General features: G+C 33.8%; 1 protein-coding gene across 1 annotated transcript in view; it reads left to right on the forward strand.

The window, feature by feature from the left end:
• The window catches only part of LOC150102538 (RNA polymerase II-associated protein 1), a 754,864-nt gene that overhangs the window by 304,858 nt on the left and 426,192 nt on the right, over positions 1-23,814 (forward strand). The window contains exon 15 of the mRNA XM_090399226.1: positions 10,475-10,544. Within this exon, the coding sequence (XP_090255352.1) occupies positions 10,475-10,544 (70 nt within the window). The remainder of the gene's footprint in view (positions 1-10,474; positions 10,545-23,814) is intronic.

The raw sequence follows: 23,814 nt of genomic DNA on the forward strand, positions 1-23,814 counted from the left end.
GAAAAGGTTACATGTTATGCATCACATTGATGGTACTGGATTACAAGAAATTGATGAGGCTAGGGATTTTAGGGTAATTGTGAAGAGAAAGTTGAATTTCAGAGGACATATTGCAGTTGATAAAATAGTTCAAAGGATTCCTTGGATGCAGAAAAGCACACTGACAAGTAAAGATAAGAAAGTTATTATCTCTCTCTCTCTCTCTTTCTTTATGAGGCTTTGATTTGGCTGCATCTTGATTACTGTGGACATATTTGGTCATTTGGTTTTCTTGCAGAACAGAGGTGGTGGAAATTATTTAGAAACATGTGACCATGGTAACAGGTCTCTAGAATGCTCTGTATGAGGATGGTTGAAGGTGTGTGGGTTACAAAGTTTAGTTGATAGGCAAAAAACAGGGGACATGATAGAAACTTATAAGTTATTAAAAGGGTGCTATAAGATTGACACAAAAGAAATTTTTTGATACAAATTTGAGAGTGGTGAATGAATGAAATGTACTGCCAGAATTAACTGTGAGTATGCCCTGATGGAGAATGAGTTTAAGAAGAGGCATGATAGGTATTGTGTGTATAAAGATTGGTTACAGTAGTCACCAGATGGCATCAGTGGCAGAATAATAATAAAAATTAACATATTAGGAAGGGACTTGACATTGTTAGCATTTAATTCAGGGATGCGTGAGTAGAACTAATATAAGGTGATATGGTCATTAAACAGAATGGGAGAGGTTAGCAAAACAGGTATTTGTTGCCATGATGATAAGGAAAGGGTCCAGAAGAAGATTAAGATCTAGGTGAAATAATGGTATTAGAATTGCCTTAGAAGACTGAAATATAAATTCTGATAATATTGGAGATGCAATAGATTACAAAGTTATGGAGGAAAATTGTTGAGAGAAAGTTTGTGCTGATATAAACTTTTCATCTGGTATTATCATAATATCCCATAATCCTTCCCAAGGGTGCATATCAGGAATTTGATGGTGATGACAACTTTTAACCACCAGTACTGGTCATGGAGTGTTTATGTCATACATAACATAGATACGAAGTGTCCGTTGAAATTGAAATAATATCAGATACCATTGAGATAGTATGGATATGGAACATAAAATGGTTAACGTAATTTACCCCATGAATTAAGGCTCATTTATGAAATATGGAAGCTGACATAATTTAGCCTTCATACGTTTTTTCTGTATCCTCTAAGAGCATATTGTGATTTTATGTGAATCCCGCCCCAAGTTTAGGAATCCTGTAGGATGTTAGTACAATAGGTGGACACCGCTCTAAAGACTAACTTTGGAACATTCCTAAGGTACTTCAGACATTTATTAAGCATTTCATCCATACCATAATTGGATTTGAACTCATAGTCTGTTGGTTAGAGGGGAGGGGCTGTCCATTAAGCTAGTTGGACTGGTAGGCAAAAGATTTACTAGCCATGAACTGCATATTCCACTTCGTCTGTCCACCAGGTAGTTTCTTATTTCTTTGTCTGATTTTATCCCTAGCTTTCTAAAATTTGGTTCTGTTCTCAAACTTTTTCAATTTTTTCTAATTAATATTTATATATTTGAATTTGCAGTGCACGTCATTTATGCAGTGCATGAATTTGATTTTGATTCTTTCGAAAACATTAAGTATACATCCTTCTTTTAAATGGGATAGTGATTTTTATCCTACTTAACAGTTCATGGTTAGTCTATTTTAAATCCTATTTATAGTCTGTTTTTTTTTACCATTCTGAAGAATTCACTCATGCAGTGATTTGATAAATTATGTTATGTTCCCTATGTGAATTTGAGCCTAGTCCAGTGATTCTTAACCGGTGGGCCACACAGCAGAAAATTTATAGAATGTTTCTAGTTTTTAAAATTTTGAAATCTCTTAAAATAATTATTTTTTGCTCCTTGATTAGGTTTTGTATTAGTAATCTGAATTATGCAGTTTAATGCAGTAGTTTCTTTTGTGCTGGTGCCACAAGTCGACTTTTCGCTGCTGGCAACACTGCAAGTCGTGACATCTGCCTACTGAACGTGTGAGTGTGTGATAGAAATGATTCTCTAAGTTTTAAATAATACTAGTACGAATGCATAGAACTGAATATTGTTAAATGCTACTTGAGTGCAATTACCTCTCAAAACTTTCAGTGCTGTAATACTGATTTGTTATTTCTTAAAATTTACACCTTATAAAATGATCAAACAAACAACATTATTTGGTTTCCTCAATGTAAATACAGTAAAGTTTTTACATAATATTTAAGTAATGTTGATTTCTGTTTTCTAATTTTTTTTTGCCATTATAATCAGAAAGTAAACTTACTACTTAATCCTCTTCACTCCACCTGGGAGCATAGGTCTTCTACTACCATTTTCCACTGGACTCTATTTTTTGCTTCTGCTTTTATTTGGTTCCAGTTTTTATTAATATTTGTTATTTCTTTCAGTATGGTTCTTTTCCATGTTTCTCTTGGCCTGTCCATTCTCTTTTACCCTGTGGGTTCCAATCTAGAGCCTGTTTTACTATTATTTTATCTTCTATCCTCAACACATGCCCCCCAACCATCACCATTTTCTTTCACGTATCTGTTGCAACATGGGTTTCTGGTTTGTTCTCTGCCATAGTTCTTCGTTTTGGCCATTATATTCCCAGTATCATTCTTAGACACTTGTTTAGGAAGGCCTGGACATTGTTAACTATCAGAAAGTAAAACCACTATTTAAAAAAAAAAATTACTATTATTATTATTAATGTTACTACAAAATAGAGGGCCGCGAAAATATTTTAGGGATACTTAGGGGCCCATGACTACTAAAAGGTTAAGAATCTCTGGCCTAGTCCTATGTTGGAATATGCAAAACACGGTGTGTCTTTTACCTTGCACAGCAAAAAAATTAATTCTTCTAATAGTATAATCTTATATAATATATATATATATATATATAGTAGGGTTTTCTCCCCCAGTTTATTCTAGGGTTTTCATCCCGCAAACAGGCAAACCGGACCCGTGAACACACAAATTCACATGGGGAGAAGAGGCAAGGAATAAGAAAAGTCTCATTGACTATGTTATTGTTGATAGTGATGTTTTCTTCCTGGTGCAGGACACCAGAATGTACAGAGGATTTGAAATTGGAAGTGATCACTATTTAGTCTTGAGTAGGATAAAAATGAATTTCATATTGAAAAGACTAACATGTAAGAAGGTTTTAAAGCGAATAAAAGTTGAGCATCTCTCAGATGTGAACTGTAGACTAAAATACACAAAGATTATTGAAGAAAAAAATTAAAGAGTTTGAGAACAGGAATCAAACCTTGGAGATTCAGTGGCAAGCCTTGAAGAAAATCCTGATTGATTCAGCTAGTGAGGCATGTGGTGAAGTTGTTTGCAAGGATAGAAAGCTAAACAGAAGTCATGGGAGGACTTTTGCAAAATAAATATCAAGAAGGTGGTAAGATATTCTAGAGGTTGTTGAAAAAGCTTAGAAATGGAGGAAAGAGTGCTGTAAAGTTAGAGATGCTAAAGGTGACATGAAAATGGGAGAAAAAAATATCCTTGAGGTATGGAGTAATTACTTTGAAAAACTGCTAAATGAAACATGCAGTGATGACAGCACAGTGATAAAAAAACACTGACCAGGAATGCAGTCAGGAATACATATCCATACTTGAAGTAGAAAAAGCCATCAAAGGCTTGAAACGTGGAAAGCCATCAAAGGCGATGATATATTCGACCAGAAATGCTGAAGTATGGTGGTATAAAAGTCTTACAGTGGCTGCACTGCATAGTTCAGAATGCCTGGACAGAGGGACGAATTCCCGATGATTGGAGTAGAGCTCTCATAGTACCCATATATAAAAAGGGAAATAAAACTGAATGTGAGAATTACAGAGTTATATCCCTAGTGAGTATTCCTGGTAAGATATATACAAGTATACTTGAGAAACGGTTGAGAAGAATTGCAGAAGAAAAGCTTGGTGAAGAACAAGCTGGATTGAGGTCAAATAGAGGGTGTCAGGATCAGATCTTCACTTTACGACAAATAGTGGAGAAATCATGGGAATATAACAAAGATTTGTATTTAAGTTTTGTAGATCTGGAGAATGTATATGACAAGGTGCCAAGAGAGAAGCTATTAAATATGCTACAATTATATGGTGTCAATGGGCCATTATATCAAGCAATACTTAGTCTTTATTTGAGTTGTAAGTGAGCAGTTAGAATTGAAGGAAGTACAGGAAGATGGTTTAATGTTAAATCTGGTGTGACACAAGGATGTACATTATCCCCGCTGTTATTCATTATCTACATGGATCACATTATGAAGGAAAGTGGTATTAAAGATGATATCAAAATTGGAGATGTTAATGTCGGCTCTTTGCTTTATGCAGACGATGTTATACTTCTAAATAAATCTGCTACAAGTCTCCAAGATTCACTGACTAAATTGAATAGCTGTTGTAATAGATATGATATGAAGGTCAGCAATAAAAAGACAATGAAAATAGGCAGAATCGTTGAAAATGTCAACTGTGTTGTGAATGGAGAACCTGTGGATCAAGTAAAACATTTCAGCTACTTAGGCACGATTTTTACTGAAGATGGTAAATTAAATATAGAAATAGACAACAGAATCAGCAAAGCTGGTATGGTGGGAAGTCAATTGAATAAATTCATATGGAATTAGAGAGAAATTAGTCGGAACACTAAATTAGCTGTATACAAGACTGTGTTCAAACTAGTTTTAACTTATGGATCTGAGAGCTGGGTCAGAAGTAAAACACTTGACCAAAGACTAGAGACCGCAGATATGAGAGTCCTGAGAAAGATTATAGGTGTGAACAGATGGCATCAATAGCAATATCATATTAAAAATGAGGATATTAGGAAAGAACTTGACATTGTCGGCATTGAGGAATGCATTATCAGAGCTAATCTCAGGTGGTATGGTCACTTAAACAGAATGGGCAAGGAAAGATTAGCAAAACAAGTGTTCTCTGCCAGGTTGGCTGGAAAACAATCCAGAGGAAGACCAAGATATAGGTGGATTGATACGGTACAAAGTGCCTTAGACAATATAAATATAAGATCTGATAATGTTGGAGTCTTGACAAGTAACAGACTGATTTGGAGGAAAATTGTATATAGGAGGTTAGTAACGATGTAATTTTTCGTGTAGTACTGTCATATTCTGTACACCCCCTTGTGGGTATATGGCAGGAATTTTGAAGTTGTGTTTTTTTTTTTTTTTTTTTTTTTTTTTTTTTTTTTTTTTTTTTTTTTCAGGTTGAATAGATTTCTTTGTAAAACAGAGTCATCATCATCAATTTTTCTGATATTAGTTCACTGAGGGATACATATTGAGAATGCAGGTGAAATTTTCAATGTTCCTGGCTATTTTGTTTGGTCCTTTTTTTCTTTTTTTTTTTTTTTTTTGTTACTTTTCATGAAGTTTTTGTAAAACTTATTATTCAGTTTAGTAAAAGACTCATGATGAGCTGCAACAGGTTTGTTTGGGAATACATCTCCAATTCTGATCTCATGCTTAATGCCACTTTTTTTCATGTTATATAGGATAAATAAGAGTGGAGATATAGTGCACCCTTGTCTCACACCCTTATTTTACATGAAGCCATCTTCCTGTACTTTCATTTCTGACTACTGCCTTACAATTTATATGTGGACTATGTATTGCAGTATGTAATGTTACATTTACTCCATATATAGCATTCTGAACAGCATTTCTCTTAGTCCATTGTTATTTGCCTTTTCCAGATCTACAATGCTTACATAATAGATCCTTGTTATCTATATTCCCATGATTTCTCATTTATTTGTTGTAAAGTGAATTTTTGATCTTGACAACCTATATTTGGCTTGAATCAAGCTTTTTTCCTTTCTTCACCAAGTTTCTCTGCACATTTTTTTCTTAGCTTCTTCTCGAGTATGCTTTGCGTAAATGTTACTTTTAATGCTAAGTAGGGAACTAATCTGGTCTGGATGTTTAATAGAGAAAACACACATATGAAGCTAATAATTAACTAACTAAATTTATTTAGCTGATTAGATTTTTAAGCCAATACTTTGTCTTGGTCTCCAAGCCATTTGGAGTTTTAGAAAAGAAATATACCAAGCATAGGCATGCAAGCACAGTAGAAAAGTAAACACAGTCTGACTGTAAAAGACAGACTTCTACAGTCCTAACTGATGCCTTCTATCTGTGCAATGATGGACTCTTGCTGCATTCTCTAAGTGATGGTCTCCCATATTTATGGTTGTATGATGCATCTGAATTTGTTTAAGTTTGGAGAATGCTATAGTGCTGGGAAACACCACTACAAAATTCTTCAAAAACCAACTAATTCTCTAAACAAATAGGTCAGATTCCATATGATGGGGCTACATATCTGTGGTTTTTATCAATTAAAAAAAAAAGGAAAATAAATCACTTTAAGTAGAAATTTCAGAAGAATTATCATGCCTGAAGGTATATGTATTTTTTATTTTTATTTTTTATATGTAGATGTATTACTGCTAGGAAGATGCCTTGGTGAGCAAGGCAAAAATATTGTCTTAGTAATTTAATTTGCTAAATACATTAAATTAGTTAATTGTCTGCTCACCGAAAGTTCCTCTGTACTACTAGACCATCTGGGTCTATAGCATCAATTCCTGTTACATACTAAAATACTTTGAACAGATGGGAATCTAGCAGAACACAAAAAATGTTTTATTTTCCTTTTTTATTGATGAGAATTTGATTGATAGAAATATACTCCCAGGAATTTGACCTTCTGAATTATGCAGTGTAGCCACTGTAAAACTTTTATACCTCATATTTCAGTATTCCTAGTCATATATCAACTATTCCTGATTGCATCCCTCTTGAATATTTTCTACCATTTGTTCAGTTATGCTTCTTTCATTTTACGGTCTTTCAAAGTACTACAGATATCTAGAATATCTTTAGTTTTAGCTTCCATGTCACCTTTATCAATAGACTCTGGAGCATTATAACACTATCCTGATTATTTATCTTCTATATTCTTAAAAAAAAAACTTCCCCATGACTTTTGTTTAGCTTCTTTTATATATATAGTAGCTTGATTCCATTTTTCTCTGTATTCACATATGACATCTTCTGACTTGATTTTTCAATATGATATAACTTTTCATGTAGTGGTATCATAAGATCCTACACATCCCCCTAAGTATATATGTCAGGAATTTGATTATGATGACAATGATATAGTGGAAGATTTAAGGAAGGATATTCAGTTGTTTGCTATTGATGCAAAATTGGGGAGGACAATAGTTAATAAAGATGATGTAAATAAATTGGCATTATGGGTACAGGAAAATGGTTGTCAATTTAATGTCACAAAATGTGAGGTAATTCACTTTGGAATGAAAAAATTTGGAATGCTTTGTACCTTATTGGTAGTGCAGTAAACCCCCGATTTAGCGGACTTCGTATTTAACAGACAAAATTTCCGGTCTGTATGTCACATTTAAAATTAACACCTTGTTAATTTTAAAATGCTTTTAACCAAGATTTGCTTATAATTAAATTAACAGGTTATTTTTTGTTATTAATTTCCTGTTTATTTTTAACAAATTTTGGCAAATAGGCTATCATATGTTGGAAAAACACTGTAGTAATTTAGCCGACATGAGTCACCTCTCATAAAACATGTTTGGCAAATGATTAGGATGTAATCACACCAATCGCACTGTAATTGGTTCTTTTGTCATGTGGTATGACTTTCTGCAGCAGTTTTATTACACATATTTTTGTAATTTTAGGGAGTTATAAAAAACAGCAGAACTCAAAAGTTAAAAAAAAAAAAAAACTTGATAGTTTTTCAAAGCAGGATTACCTAAACCAAGCGCCTCAACATCAAACATTAACTTCACTTTGACTTATCTAAAAGTGTGAAAATTGTGTATAAAACAATTTTTTTTTTTTTTTTTTTTTTTTTTTTTTTTTTTGTTATTACACTGCTAATATTGATAAAATTGCAGTATAATGTTACAGATATTTTTATTTTAAAAAATTCGCGATTTAACGGACATCCCTTAGCCTCTATTAGTCGTTAAATCAAGGGTTTACTGTACTGGATTACAAGAAATTGATAAAGCTAGGGATCTTGGGGTTGGGGACAGAGAGTTAAAGTTCAGAGGAATATTGCAAGTGTTGGCAAAATAGCTCAGAGGATTACTTGAATGTTGAAGAACACATTGGCAAGTAAAGATAGAGAGATTATTATTCCTGCTATGGATGTTTGTTATGTTAGCTATGATTTGGCCACTTCTTGATTACTGTGTACAGATTTAGTCACCTGAATTTCTTAGAGATCAGGAAGTAGTGCAAAGGATTTGTAGATGAAGGACCTAGCTGTTGACAGGTCTGTGGAATGCTCTTATGAGTATAGACTGAGGGTGTGTGGATTGCAGAGTTTGGTTGACAGGCAGAGGGACTGGATTATAGTGATAGATTATGACACACACACACACACACACATGGATTATAGGGTTAATTGCCTTATTATGACCAGATATTAAGCTTACAAGAAGACCCATTAGTTATAAGGCCATTAGGCCTATTACATAAAATAAAGATAAGAAGAATGCTTCTGCTAATTGTTATGTCCTCACTTTCCTTATATTTCTTCTTACTTGGCTTATATTATTTACTTCGTGTCTATATCGTTATTAATTCCTTAATTCAACACTTTCTGTTGGAACCTTAATTATACTTCATTAACTTTTTAGTTTATGCAGTCTCAACATTTACTTTGGGCCGTTAACAACTTTAAGGATATTGCACGTGGGTAGAAGACAAAGAGATTCCCAATGGACAATGGCAATTCCTTTGTTTCAGTGCTGATGCTGGTTCTTTCTTTGGATTCAGGGAAAATTTCTATTATTCTGTGCCACCCTGAATCCTAGATTTCTGAACAATGAAAAATCAAAGAACCAGAACTTAGCATAGCACACTATCCCTAATTTCTTAAACTATATGAAGTAGTTCAAACCTCATCTGTCTCTAACATAGTTTGCAGTTGTAGCCTCCCCTATAAATTACTTCCTGCTGTGGTTCGATTATTTGTGACCAGTGCAATAGAAAATAAAATCAAGTCAACTATTGAATCTAAAGAATACATTTAATTACACTCTAGTCAGATTACATATCATGAATAAACTTTGACACATGCTTGCTTCAATATCAATCTCAATGAAAAACATAATTATCTAACCCTTCTCACTCTCTCTTAGCAAGTATAAGTATCAGTTCAGTTAAAATATTCTATCAAAGGTAAATCATGAGCTTTAACTCCACAATACTAAAGGTTATTCATTCATTGACATTAAATTTAACCCTAATTTCTTCATTCATGTCTCAGAGTTACACCGTCCTCTTAAACTATATCTCTAAAGTCCTTGCATAAAATTCACAACCTTCTAATCTTAATGTCCAACTAATAATTATAGTCTTTCTTCTTCTATACATTCACTAAACAGATTAAAGTTTCTACTTTACCAATTGCTGGGGAACTATTAGAGCATCACACATATCACGATATAACATCACTTACATTCGGCTTGGTCTGCATTACCCCACTGAATGGTCCGGACTGGATATATCTCTGGCGACAAAGACAGGTGCTAGCCCTTCACTAGTCATCTGGCTCGGCAAGGCTTAGCTGTCTCTGCAGTAATCAGGAACTTAGCTCTGCTGGGCAATTCCTTAACCGGCGACTCCTCGGCATTCTCCCATGATCTCTGCTTTGACGATCCTTCCAAGGAACAGGGACGAACATCAGCAAGCGAAGAGGTGATGACAAAAGACAAAAGATGACAAAAAAAGGGCCCTGAGCTTCGCTTTTTAAATCCCGGGCCCAACACTTCCTTACTACGTCATTAAATTTCTCCCTCTTTGCTCATCACCTCACATCTCCCAGCACCTAGCGCCATAATCTCCCCTAGCATGCTCTTCCGTGGTGGTGGGGGACCGCATGCTCTCCTTCCTTGTGCACGTGTGCTTGGCGTACGTGTTTTGCTCCTGGCTATTGGTACTTAATCCGATTAGCCTTCTCCCAGCCACATACAAATATTTATAAAATTTTAGCAAAGTTTAAACAATGGACTATTCACATTAAATACATTACAACACTATGACAGATAAATAGATTCTTAAATTATTATTGTTGCTGGTAATTTATAAGCAATTTTGTCCATCTGATATATCAGTATATGCCAGAATGTAAGATGCATGTTAAGTTCTGAAGAAAATATAAATTAATACAGTTTGTTTCATTCAGAACTTAACATAATGAACACTTTTTTTTTTTCCCATTACAGATGAATTTTATTCAGAATTATCTTTTGTGAAAAATATCTTAAATTTATTGTTTCACTATTTGCATTCTGAAAAGTATCTTGTCCTTTTCTTTTACTCTAGATATTTGATACTCCAAGGCTTATGCAAACAATTTTTAACGAATTTCTGCCTGCTAGATGGAATTTTATTGGTAAGCTAGAATGATTTATTTTATTTATGAATACAACTAATAAGAAAGTAATAGTATGTCAGTAATTATATATACTGCTCAAAACAATTAGGGGATATTTTGGTTATCTTGTAAATTATAAAGTTATAAAAATAATTTACAAATGTAACACAATTTGTAATAAATATCGATTACTTAAACAATACCTCATCAATCCAATCTAAGTAAGAAATATTTATTCATGTATAAAGTACCCAATAGTTATAATTATTTGCAGAAATTTATAATTATCCGACAGAAATTAAAATATCCCCTAATTGTTTTGATCGGTGTAGTATAAATACTTCATTATTTGCTGTGACATCAGAATTCTCCCATTATTTTGGGATATCATATAGTGGATAAAAATCGTATCATATTTAGCATGAAAGCTTTTTGGCTATCCATAATTGAACTTTCTGAGTGGTCCTTTAATTTGTTTAGCAGAATTAACAGGACTAAATTATTTTGTTAATTACTTCAGATTTTCTAGAATTTCCAGTTCAGGATTCAGACCTAGGAGCATATTCTTGTATTGCAAATTAAATCAGAAAAAAAAATGCGTGCTTTTTATTTTGGTTTTTGCAGAAACATATGTAAAATTTTGTTTACAGAACAATTGTTTTATAATGCAATTACAAAACAGTTGTAAATACTTCAGCCTCTCCTGGTATAAATGTATCACATCAATAGCTTCTTCTGCCTCTATAAACTAGGCATTCCCTTCCATGCAAGATACTTATTTTCACTCACCCAGCTACATACTCTGTATGAATCCTGAATTTGCTTATCCTTAGAATACGGTTTGTATTTTAGGTGTGACACACCTAAAACCTTCATAAAAAATTTTCGATGCTGACCAGAGAAAAACATTTCACTGAACTAGCAGTAATCACTCCTCCAAAACTAAAAATGAATTCCACACATTACCTCGCTTGTTATCCTTCACTTTATATTATGCTCCTATAGTAGAGCTTGCTCAGCCAATTGGAATAAAATATATGTTATATAACAATTCATGATTATATTGGATTATATAGTATCCGTGAACTACTTGTAAACTTAAGTTGAATCTCCACTTCTTCTACTAATTTGATTATACTTAACAAGAAATTATGTTCTTGATTTTATCCTTTACAGGTGAAATGATTTCACTGAGGCAGGCAATTTTACATCAAAATGCTCAGCTATCCCATAATACAGTGCATTTTTCAGATGCATATATTTCTGTTTGTTATAGGAAGGGTCATAGTTCCAACTGGCTAGCACTTCTAGTTTTGAAATTTATTGAGGTATCATCAGTGGGAGCTAGATCCATGAAGATACTGGGACCTATTACATACTGTGTATAGGAAAATGGTGTATCACCATCTTATTATAATACCTTGGATGCAAAATAGTTGAAGCAAGTTTTTCAGTTGGTTACAAGGTAAATCATATTCAACCTCCCTACCAACCACAGTGTGTTTTCATGTCCACCAAATTGCGGATGTGAAGCATACAAGAGATTTGGAACAACATGGAAGTGCTAGCCATAAATTATCTTCATTAAGAAATGTAATAATCCTTCACCCTCAGGAGAACACTTAACTACCTAGTCTAGCCATAAATACTGTTACAGCTTGAACAGTGCATAAACTTTTAATCTATTAGTAGATCATTTACAGCTTTCAGTAAATGATTTCAGTACGCTATACATACCACATGAATAGCAGCACTCAATTTTCAAATTATCCCCCTTTTGCCTTCACGCATGCATGAAGTCTGTGATGGTGGCACACATCCAACAGAAACTGTCACTGCTCACTCCAAATCCACCTTCAGGCTGGTGACTTTGGGGTGTTATTTCTTTCAGACTACCCTCTCAAGCTCCAACACAATTTGAAGTCCAACAGATTCAGATCAGGACTTCCAGGTGGCCAATGAGATAGTGATATGTGGTCAGGCACATTCGTTTTCAACCTCTTTTGTGTGGTTCTCACATTCTGGGAAGGACTGAGTCCTGTTGGAAGGTTCACTCCTTCCATGAAACAAGGTGCTGTCCAGAGACCATATCACAGGTTCCAGCATGGTGTCTTGATAGACTTTGGTGTGGTTTTGACCCCTTCTCACAGAAATGAAACTTGGATAGCCTCCTGATTAAGTCATCCCCCTACTAAACCATCACTGATATGGGGTGATGACCTCTCTGAATCCTGGATGCAATGGCACATACTGTATGACCATCCAGATCATCTACCCAATTGTTTTGGTGGTTGAACAACTCTTCAGTTGTGAAAATCTTCTCATCTGTGAAGAGGTCATCTCTGTGTCTGTTGTTTGCATACTGTCGCAGAAGTGGCTTTGATTTTATCACCATCTGCTGCATAAGTTGTGATGTTAGGAAGTGTCCAGTAAAATGACAATAGACTCTCATCCCCAGGTCATAAGTTAGTACATTTGATGCCATTCTCTGCAGAACATTCATCTCTTGTGACATCACTTTCTGTGTTCGCACAGAATTACAGCAGAGGCGTAATCCTTCGCAACTATTGATCATTATAATGGTTAATAGTTTTGATAAACTGATCCCGAATGTTTTTCTTCTTTCTATTTGAAAAACTTTTTCCATCTGGTTCTATCTCTGGCCATTTATGTAATCTCTCTCTCTCTCTCTGTCTGTCTCTGAAGCTTGATAATTATGACCTTGCCTTCAAAGGCTGTAGCCAAATTCTTTTTGGTCTACCTTTATCTGCCTTCTTCCAAAGATTCCATTCAAGACCATATTTGGTAATCTTTGAAAGGTAATCTTTGAAAGTTAATCTTTGAAAGTTTGGATGTCTGGAGATATCCAAACCATCTTTGCGGTTTAATAATTACAACTGTGATATCTTCACTATAATTTAATCCATGTTTGACTTGCTCATTTGTTTGTTTTGTGTTCTGACCTATGAGTCTTATTTATTTTTCTTAAGCATTTCAAATGGTCTGATTTTCTGTATTTCTTTCTGATTGAGTGTCCGTGTCTCAGTTCCATACATTGGTATAATGATGGTTTTATAAATTAGTTTGATGCTTTTTTGAAATGCTATTATTTTTCCATATTTTGTTTAATTTGTCCATATTAGACCATCATCCTCTTGTTAAGTCTGTATTTTACACTTTCTATTCTGTTGAGGTTGTGAGTAATGAGACATCCAGGATATGTAAATTACTTTACTTGTTCGAGTATGTGATTTTCTAAGTTTATTGAAAATTTTTTCCCTGATCTCTTCATATTTTCATTGTTTTAGTTTTGCTTAGACCAATTTTCCTTCCACAATTGATTTTTTTTTTTTTTTTCTCTCAAATTGTTCTTTAGATTCTGCAAGAATAATGATATCATCTGCATATTTGATGGGGTTGATATTTGTTTGTGCGATAATTTGTGCGAGGGTGGGTAAATGACTCTTTCTACTTTGAATTTGCCTGTTTTTATTTTATTAAATTTGACAATTGCTTTGGTATCTTTATAATAATTTGTAATAAAAGTTTATAGTTCTGAATCTAGTATCAGAGATTTTAAGACCATATTCCACTGACAGGAAGAAAATGTTTACCATTTTCTTCCTGTCAGTGGAATCAAATGCTTGTTTGAAGTCAATAAAATTGAACTATATAAGTAAATTGTGTGCCCAGTACTCTTCATCCAGGCTAAACTGTAAACATATGATTTATAGTAGACCTTCCAGGTCTGAATCCTACTTGATCTTATCCTATTGTCCGATTCATTAAAGTTTGTATTCTATTTTGAATAATGCATGTGAAGATTTTATAGATATGACTTATCAACATTGTAAATATATATATATATTTTTTTTTTATCGTGTTGTGTGTTTCTATTTCTCATTGTGCTAATTTTGTTATTTATCGATAAATAAATAACAAATTATTTATCGATAGTTATTTTTCAAGTATGAATAAGAATTATTAACTTTGTTATTAATTCTTATTCATACTCAACTGTGCCATTGTAAAAGTAATTGTATTACTATTCCAACTCCTAATGCCTTATTTAACTCTGTTCTCCTTTACGCTTAATATAACCTTATTCTACTTTACAAATATCTCTCAGTTAATCCTTCTTAATCTTATCCTCTGTTCCTACTGCTTGTAAACAGACCCTAAGCCTTTAGTCAATCTACAAAAACAGGTGACCTAATTTCTCACACTTCTTAATCAGAAAAATTTATTTGATTTTACGACTGCCCCATTCTAATTGAATTTTATATAGTCTGAGAATTTAGGGAAAAGAATACAGGCAAGATCATAATTAAATTACATATATTCATGCAGCTAATTGTGGCAGTCATCTATCTAATTGGCACACAGGTCCACTAAATTTTTTAGAGATAGTGCATTGGCAAATGATCAGGCAAGGTTATTAATCATTTTATTAATAAAATGATTATATATAAAAAAATTTATTTTTTACTTCACAGCAAAAATACTCCAATTCCCACTTTTCTTGGAAATTTCGATGTTCGGCAGCAATTTTTCGTTTATTACTATCACTTGGTTTCAATGGAGACATGCTGAATACAAAGGACTGATAAAAATTAATAATCGTTAACATAAAATAATAGAATATTTTAATAAAAACTGATATTTTTTCTTGAACATCATCTTACCAGGCACTAAATAACTGCACAAATTAATAAGCGTAATGTAAATAAACTTATTTTTCTTGTTCACCTAAAGCAAAATATTTCCTTTTACGCGCACCAAACAAGTCAGTTCAAACAAGACTGACGACTAGACTGACGAGGGCATGGCACTGGCACGTGATAGTAGGTATATAATTGGCTGGTATAAATAATGGGGGAAATGGTTTGCCTGCATGTAAAGGAAATGCAGGCAACACGGCTATATGTAGTAATCACTTTCATTGGCAAATGTTTGGCTGGACCGCAAAGATATTCGTCACTGCCTGCGATGAATATTTTTCACCCATTCACAATATTTTACACCCATGATGTAGATTTAGTGTATCTTGTTTCTCTGTATATATATGTATGTGCTCCAGATGATGACCGTGATATGAAGGTCGAAATGGTGAGTGTTCATTTTGATTTATATTAAACTAAAGTTTTGCTCTAACGTGGTAGTTGTCTCCATAATTTTCCATAATGTATTCTGATCACCGTGTAAGCATGTAAGAAAGGATTCAATCTTATATACAATTGTACAATCAATTCACCCATACATAATCATAACACAACATCTAACATTTTGCTAACACTTTCCCATAAGCACTTTCGTTACACATGCTAATTCTGAAACATTAACGACATGTGCTCACTTACAGTACTCTTTTACATTGTCAGTCCAGTCACTTGAACAAAGCTTCAAGATGGATAGCATGACTCTATGTTTTCATCCTTGGTTACGATTGTCGCTTGAACAATGTGGTGGTTCTGGCTATGGAAACTGTCCGATACAGTCAGGGTGATTTCCTGTCGACATGGCTGCTGCGATTTCTCATCGGGTTACTGGGAAGGATCTGCCAAAGTCTCCACTACGTCCACAGGTAGTCGCATTCTCCTGTAACGTTCATGCGTCCAAGCGGGAGCTCCCCTGATTACAGCCTCACCTCCACACACCTGGAACTGGATCTTCTGAGATAGGGAAAAACTAAAAGCCAAAAAAGTAGTGTCTCTGTCCCATCTCAGTCCTCTTAAATATCCTTTCTAATTCTTTGTTCCAATCCTACTATATCCGGGATTACCCTTCGACATGATAACATCACTCTGGCCCCCCCTTCATTTGAGTTTCTCTATCTTGGGCGCTTATTTATTATTCGCAAGACTTTGTGAACATTTGTTTTTGCTGATTCATCACACTAATCTCGGTTGATCCCCTCTCTTCGTTTTTTTTTTTTTTTTTTTTTTTTTTTTTTTTTTTTTTTTTTTATGTTGGGTCCATACACAGGAGGTTGATTGGTCAACCTATAGTACATTAGTACTGTGTATGGGTTTACATATGACTTTCAGTGGGAATTAATTAATGCATTTTTACAATAAAATATGACATTTATTCAATTACTACATATTTTCTGTTATAAAAATGTCTGAAAACTTCTGTAAAATCGAGATTGATAAGTTAATTATTTTAACTTATTATGTGAGAATTTTACAGTGTTATTGGGGGGGTGGGGTCTGTATTTTTCACATCTTTGTTTATCTCCATATTTGAGAGTTGGTATTATGATGCCTGTCTTCCAGTCATCTGGAATTTCACCAGCATATAGTATTTGGTTGAAAAGTTCAAACAGAAAATGAATGGCTGCTATGCCACCATATTTCAACAAATGAGTAGGAAGTTCATTATAATCAGGTGATTTAGATAAGTTCATTTGGTTTATTGAATTCAAAATTTCTTCTTTTATTATGAATGATATTTTTTCTCTTTCTGTCTCTTTATTTGTGTTTTTCCAGTCTTCTTCCCTCTGGAAAAGTATCTGGTAATATTATTTCCAACTTTTTTTTTTTTTTAAATCTCTTGAATTCCAGTTTAAATTTTTTTATCTTTCATTTTTAGTGGTCTGTTTTGGGGTGTTTTTGTTAATTGTTTTATAATTTTATATACTGTCTTGCTATCATTCTTTTTATTGGCTTCTTCACAAATTTTTATTTTTCTGTCCTTTATAATGTTGCTTATTATTTTTATTCAGAGTATTTTCTGCAGCTCTTTTTTTTCTTCTAAAATTTCCAAAATTTCTGTGGTTATCCACTCATTTGATCTAACTGTTGTACCAAAGTGTTTTTCTTTAGCATTTACCATAACTGCTCTGCCCATTTTCCACATTGTCAAAGGTCTTTTTCTTTAATTCTGTTTCTATATATGTTTCTGTAGTTGTTTTGTATAGTTATATCTTTCAGTTTTGTTATGTTAATAATGTTGTTTAGGGTATTTGGTTTCTTATTTTTAAATTTTGACTTAATTTTTACAGCTAGTAATTCATGATCACAGTCAAAATATGCTTTTTTTTTTAGTGTCCTTACATTTTGGATTGAGGATTTCCAGTTATTTTTGATCAGAATGTAATCAGTGCTATTTTTAATAATACCATCTGGAGATGTCCATGTGTATTTGTGTGATGTTCTATAGAAAAACATGGTGTTTCAGATGAATAGATTGTTATGTTTACAGAATTCCAAAAGTCTTTTGTTTCTCTTATCCACTCCAAATTTGTCCATCACATTTTTCATGTCTGGTGTAAATCCTTCCTTGGCTTTGAAATCTCCCATTACTATTATGATATCCTTTTAGTTTGATTTGTCAATAAGGTCCTGTAGTTACTGGTAGAAAGTATCTAATTCTTCATCATCATGTGATGATCTGCAGCATAAATTTGGATAATCTTAAAAAAAATCCCTTTTCCTTGCAATCTAATTGTATAATTCTTGGACCATGTGGTTCTATGGATAGACGGAGTTCTGCAAGTGATTGCTAATTAATATTGTGACTCCTTCTTTGTGAGTGTTATTTTCTCTCCTGAGTAAAATAGTTTTCCATTCTTCAAATTTACCATGCTTTTTCTCTGGCCAGTATGTTTCAACAATACCTATTTTATCACTTAATCCTCTCTAGCTTTTTCTCTATTGGTTTGGTCTTCCCTGGCTTAAGAAGCATCCTTATATTCATTGTTAGGAGGTGGATTATTTTTTGAGCTGACCACATAGTATATTTCTCAATGGTTTTCTGTGATCTAAAAAAAATCGCATCAGCTTCCCCGGACAAGGCAGCATTATCTTGGCTCAGTAATGGTTCTCTATTCATTGGGGGTTTTGACAATTAAATGCAGCCAGTTTGCCACTCCTCTATTGCATTTGCCTTCTGGCTTTAGCTGCTTATGGTGGGAGAAAAGACAGACTCCCACTGCACGAGAAGAACAAAGTAAGATAGGAAGAGTTCGCCACTAGCCCTCAAATACTCTAATAGCATTGGGGAGAAGTAAGAATAAAAGAAAGAAAGAATTGTTGGGACCAGTCTTCAGTTAATAGTCTGATAAACTGATCCTAAGTGTTTTTAGCATATTGAAAATAACAGGTGGCTGCATTCCAACCTTGTGAAGTGCTGTTACACCTGCATGGTTCTCATTTTATTATAATATATGAGAATCGTGTATTATAATTAAATAAATTATAATATCAGAATAAACTCATGTAAAATATTATTTTATTAGTATAATTTTCACTTAAGTATCAAAAGGCATCTTCGGTATAAAGCTAATTGAACAATAGCTAAGTAGCTAATGTAAGATGACTAAAAAAAAAAAGTCATTAAATTTTTTTAACTTATTAAAAAATAAATAAATAAAATAAAATAAATTGAGACTGCCAAGATATGCAAATTGCTTAAATTTTGTTTTTCCAAGAAAAATAACCAGAATTGATGGTAAAGGAAAAGAGATCTAAGATATCAGAAGGAAAAATGCTTTTTAAGAGTGTCATGGTGTAATTTAAGGATATATACTAGTAAACAGTGAGGTGATGTCAGTATATCTGTATGAGGCTTACCAATATATATTATTTAAAGTTAGATTTTCAATCAAGGTTTTAAAATGGGTAGAGTTTTTTATATAGGATGTAAGTCCAGCAGGTGAAAGGGGGAGGAGAGTTTGCCAGCTGTTTTGATAGTTTGTAGAATGGAGCATCAGTGGATCTGCTATAGGTCTTAGGGGGAATTAGGTTTGTGGATTTTAGGTAAACTGTATATCCAGGGGTGAGAATCGAAGGGTTGGAGTTTTTTTTTGAATGTCCAGCAGCCGGGAAGATACTCTTTAAGTAAGTTTTTAATGTTTTAACTTTCGTTTTGTTTTTGGGATCGCGATCTAATGCATGTAGATAGCTCAATCTCAGAAAATAATATACAATTTTTTATTATATTCTGTGGCATTACCCTTATCCGATGTGATGATGACAATACTTTTATCTTTCCGTAACTTTCTGAGGGCTGTGAGTTGACCAGAAGATAGATTGCTTTTTGCTGGCGACAACTGGGAGAGGATATTGGTGACATCAAGTCTGATATTGTTATTGGCTATTTCTGAAGCTAAGCAACAGATTCCATGTTCTATGTTGTACATTAGGCATAGCCATGGCATTTCTTTCGATTCAACGGCAAAATTGTGTCCGAGGCTTAGGGCACTGGCGACATCTTTGTTGAGACTTCTCAAAGATAGATTCACTACTGTATGAAGCAGTTTAATATGCAGTTGTGATTTAGATTTACACAGAATGTTATACTTTTTGATATGCTTATTTTTTATTTTAGGGAATCAAGATGTTTGAGAGAATGAACCAAAGTTCAGGATTGAGGATTGCTGAGAGCTCAGATTGTAACGGGTTGGTGGCGGTGTTCATTGCAGATAGATTGGTGTGCCTTGTAGCAGTCTGTTCTTGAAGTAGTGCAAGGCTGGCCCATTTGTATATATGGAGGGCTTTTTATGACTGGAATTTGATTTTAGGTTTGACACAGTTAGGTATCACTCTTGTGTCCTGACATCTTTTTAGAAAGGCCAGCTGATTTAATTGCCTAGATAAACATAGTTTTGACTTTTCCTCTCATTCAACTGAACTCAACCATATACACACCTTCCTATTCAACGGTAATTACAGAATTTAAAAAAATAATCAGTTTCTCCCCCATTCCTCGGCCATCGCTTCAGAATGATTTTAGAAATGCCATCACCATCCCCTACATCCATAGCACATTGGAAAAAATAGCCAGAACTTTAAAAAAGTGCAACCTCTACACAGCTTTTAAGTCCCACCAGAGATCAGGTCCCTCTTCTCTCAGTGCCTGGAGTATATAAAGTACTTTGTATCTGCAAGTTGGCTTGCTTCTGACAGACTGGTAGATCAGTCACCATCCATTTAGACAAATCGTACAATTGCAATCACAAATTGTGTACATTTACACAAATCGTACAATTGCAATCACAACTAGTCAGTCCGGTCTTGCAGACCATGTATTGGATACTACTGACAGGATCTTCTGGAAAAAAATCACCATGCTCCACCATAGTAAATTTAAAAAGAAAAGACTGTTTTTGGAATCTGTAGCGGCACTCAGAAATCAACCCAATTTAAACAAATATGGATGCATAAAACTTCCCATAATTTGGGAAACAATAATTGTCAGAAGTCCCACCTAGGCCGCCTACAAGCATCCATAAGGGATACACCACCTAGATAGGACTTTAGAGTCACCCTTGTGATTCATTAAGTACAGGTAACCCTCGTATAACACAGATGTTAGACTCCACAGAAATGCTGCATTCTATAAATTGCATTATGCGAGACTCGGATCACCTAGAAAAAGTAGGGTTAGGTTCCAAAATCGTTTTTTTTTTTATTATATAAACAACAATGACATATCCAACGAAAAAATATTTTTATTTAATTCAAGTAATTCATGTAAGTTAAGAAAACATGTAAACTATGAAACAAATGCATAGTATAAGCTTATAAAAATACAAATTGTACATAAACTTCATTGCACATAATGCATAAATGTTAGGCAAAAAAAAATAAACTGCCTATTATAATCGTCATCACTGTCTTCAAAACTAGCATTTCATAGATGGTCTTTATTTACTAGTGGCCAGATGTCATCATCACTTGAATCTCTTGTATATGACTTGTCTAATTCTCATTGCATACTTCGGCTGGTTTAGTTATCAAAAAGTTATTCATACGACCTTGCTTACCACTATGCTGCATTTTTTTATTAAGTTCATAATATGGAGCTAAACCCCTTGAGGGTACATGCCAGGAATTTGATGATGATGATGATGATGACAAATATCCAATTGTCTCGTGAATTTTCCAGAATGTTCCATTGGGATCATTAACCATAAAATAACTTTCTTGCTAAGTCCTATCCTTCTGCTAATTTCCTTAAATTGAATTCTTTAAGGGATTCATCACAATCAGAATCTTCTGCAGAACTTTTTATGAACTTTGATTTTTAACCATATCGCAAAAAAGGGCTTTTGCGATATGGTTGAAAGTGACCATTACTATAAAAATAAATTTTTTACATAAAATAGCATTACATATTGTATGTAACTCACCAAAAAATAAAGTGCTCAGCTTGAGATTAACACACTTATGATTTTTAATGCACTTTCCTGGCAGAAAATGAAGACAATTTTCAACAATAAACACTTTATGTGATAAACAATTGATGCACATGCATAAAGGGTATTTCTCCTAATATATGTAAGTTTGCTACTTATAACTACATGCGCGATACAGGCAGATGCAAATTTAACAAAGATAAAATTTGATTTTTAAGTTGTGCGGTGAAAAATATATGAAAACATAAAGGGTTACTACAATTTGTAGAATTTGTTATATCGAAACGCATCGTATAAGTACCACGTTGAACAAGGGTTACTACACTTTGTAGACCGCGTTATATCAAAACAGCATTGTATGAGTACCGCGTTATACGAGGTTACCTGCATTGTATTGTCTTTGTGTGTGGGTATGTGTTACGAATGTTATTTGTACTCCCTGAAGACGTCTCAGGTCTGAGGCAAAATATTGGAAGCATTAAAAATTAGTTTTTAATCCTTTCCTAGTGCTGTTAATACTCCATTAAACTTCCAACATGATGTCCTTCCATCACTTAAGCCTTACCACATGTTTATTGAGGTCTCATTAGTAGAAGCCAGGCCTAGAAGAGATACCAAAGTTTAAGTAATGCAGAAGTCATAAAGGAGTAAAAAGGTTAATCATAACCTTTACAGTAACCAAGTGAAAAACTTTCTACAGCTATATCTAATTCAGAGTATTTTAGTAATAAGGTGATACAGCTTTTCACTGCTTGTATATGGGAAATATATGACTTTTGTATTACTTAAACTTTGTATCTCTTCTGGGTCTGGCTCCCACTGATGAGACCTCATTAAAAGTCGAAATCTGTTTTGGTAGTTGCCTTTCCCATAATGCATAACATTATACATATCTGAATGTATGTGTACTTTTCGTTGTGGGGACATACGGGCAGTTAATGTGAAGCCTCTACAGTACTTGTTGAGGCTAATGACTCTACAAGTAGTCTGTCTGTGAAAATACTTCATGTGCTAACATTGTTTGCTTACACTTGGATAGAAGATTAATAAGAATGTAATTTCTTGACAAGTGTTTAATATAAATTATAACCAAGAGAAAAAAAAACTTTCTAACTTTTGTTATCATTTGATTGTTGAAGTTCTTACTGTAATATACTGCATTGAAGATGGTTCATATCTGTGCAGTAGTCAATTAAATATTTAACCATGATTAACGTGTAACTGTTTCAATCAAGAAGAATAGTAAGCAGAAGTCAATCTATTATATGATTTTTGGTTCTCTAAATCAGAACCTCAAACTCATTGGCTATCCTTTTTTCTTTAAATGAGGAGGCCACTTTGTCTTTATTCCCATTTCATACCCAATATAATGAAAGCATGTAATCCTTACTGCACATCTTCCATGTCGGGATACATCCACAGTGAAAGAAGATTCCCATTGACTGTTCAAAGTCCTTTTCATTCTTTCTTGTTCTTGTATTTTCTTCCCATATTCTTAACCACCTTTACTTGACCCAAATCCATTTTACTTTCCTATTCTCCAGAGCAGCATCACTGGGAACCTGTGGGTATCTGAAAATGTGTGAATCCTGTTAGTATGCTTGCTGTTGTTATCCCTGCTTCGGCATGTATGGATAACTTGGAGGCTTCATTTCTTCTTCTCTAAGTCCTGCTTATATAACCAAGGCAAATTACTTCCTACCATACCAGAAATAGAGCTCTGTTCTATCTTCTGCCCTTTTTCTCCTTTACATAAATGACTTCAATAAATTATTGATATGCAATGAGTTCTGATTTCAAATGCAAAAAAAAAAAAAAAAAGCTTCTCAAACTATCTAATATAATTTGTATAATCCAGCCATTTTTCTTTGCGCTGTACATTAAGGGATACATTTTAATGCATTTCAAGGACTTAGTGCATATAATTTTTCCTATATCTAATGGTTTACATCTGTGCATGCCTGCTGTATGTAGACACCTTAGCAGCAACTCTAACCTTAGATTTCCTGAATTCTATAGGCCTTTCTTCATCCTCTGCTGTTAATGTCTTTTACAGTATGCATTGCCAATGTGCAATTTTTATCAGCATTATACACTGAGGAGCTTGTAAGCTACAAGTTTAGCAAATTCACCTAATATACTCAC

The sequence above is a fragment of the Typopeltis vanoorti genome, chromosome 10 (assembly GCF_054136105.1).
Source record: "Typopeltis vanoorti isolate ZY-2024b chromosome 10, IOZ_Tvanoo_1.0, whole genome shotgun sequence".
In the NCBI taxonomy this organism is placed as follows: Eukaryota; Metazoa; Arthropoda; class Arachnida; order Uropygi; family Thelyphonidae; genus Typopeltis; species Typopeltis vanoorti.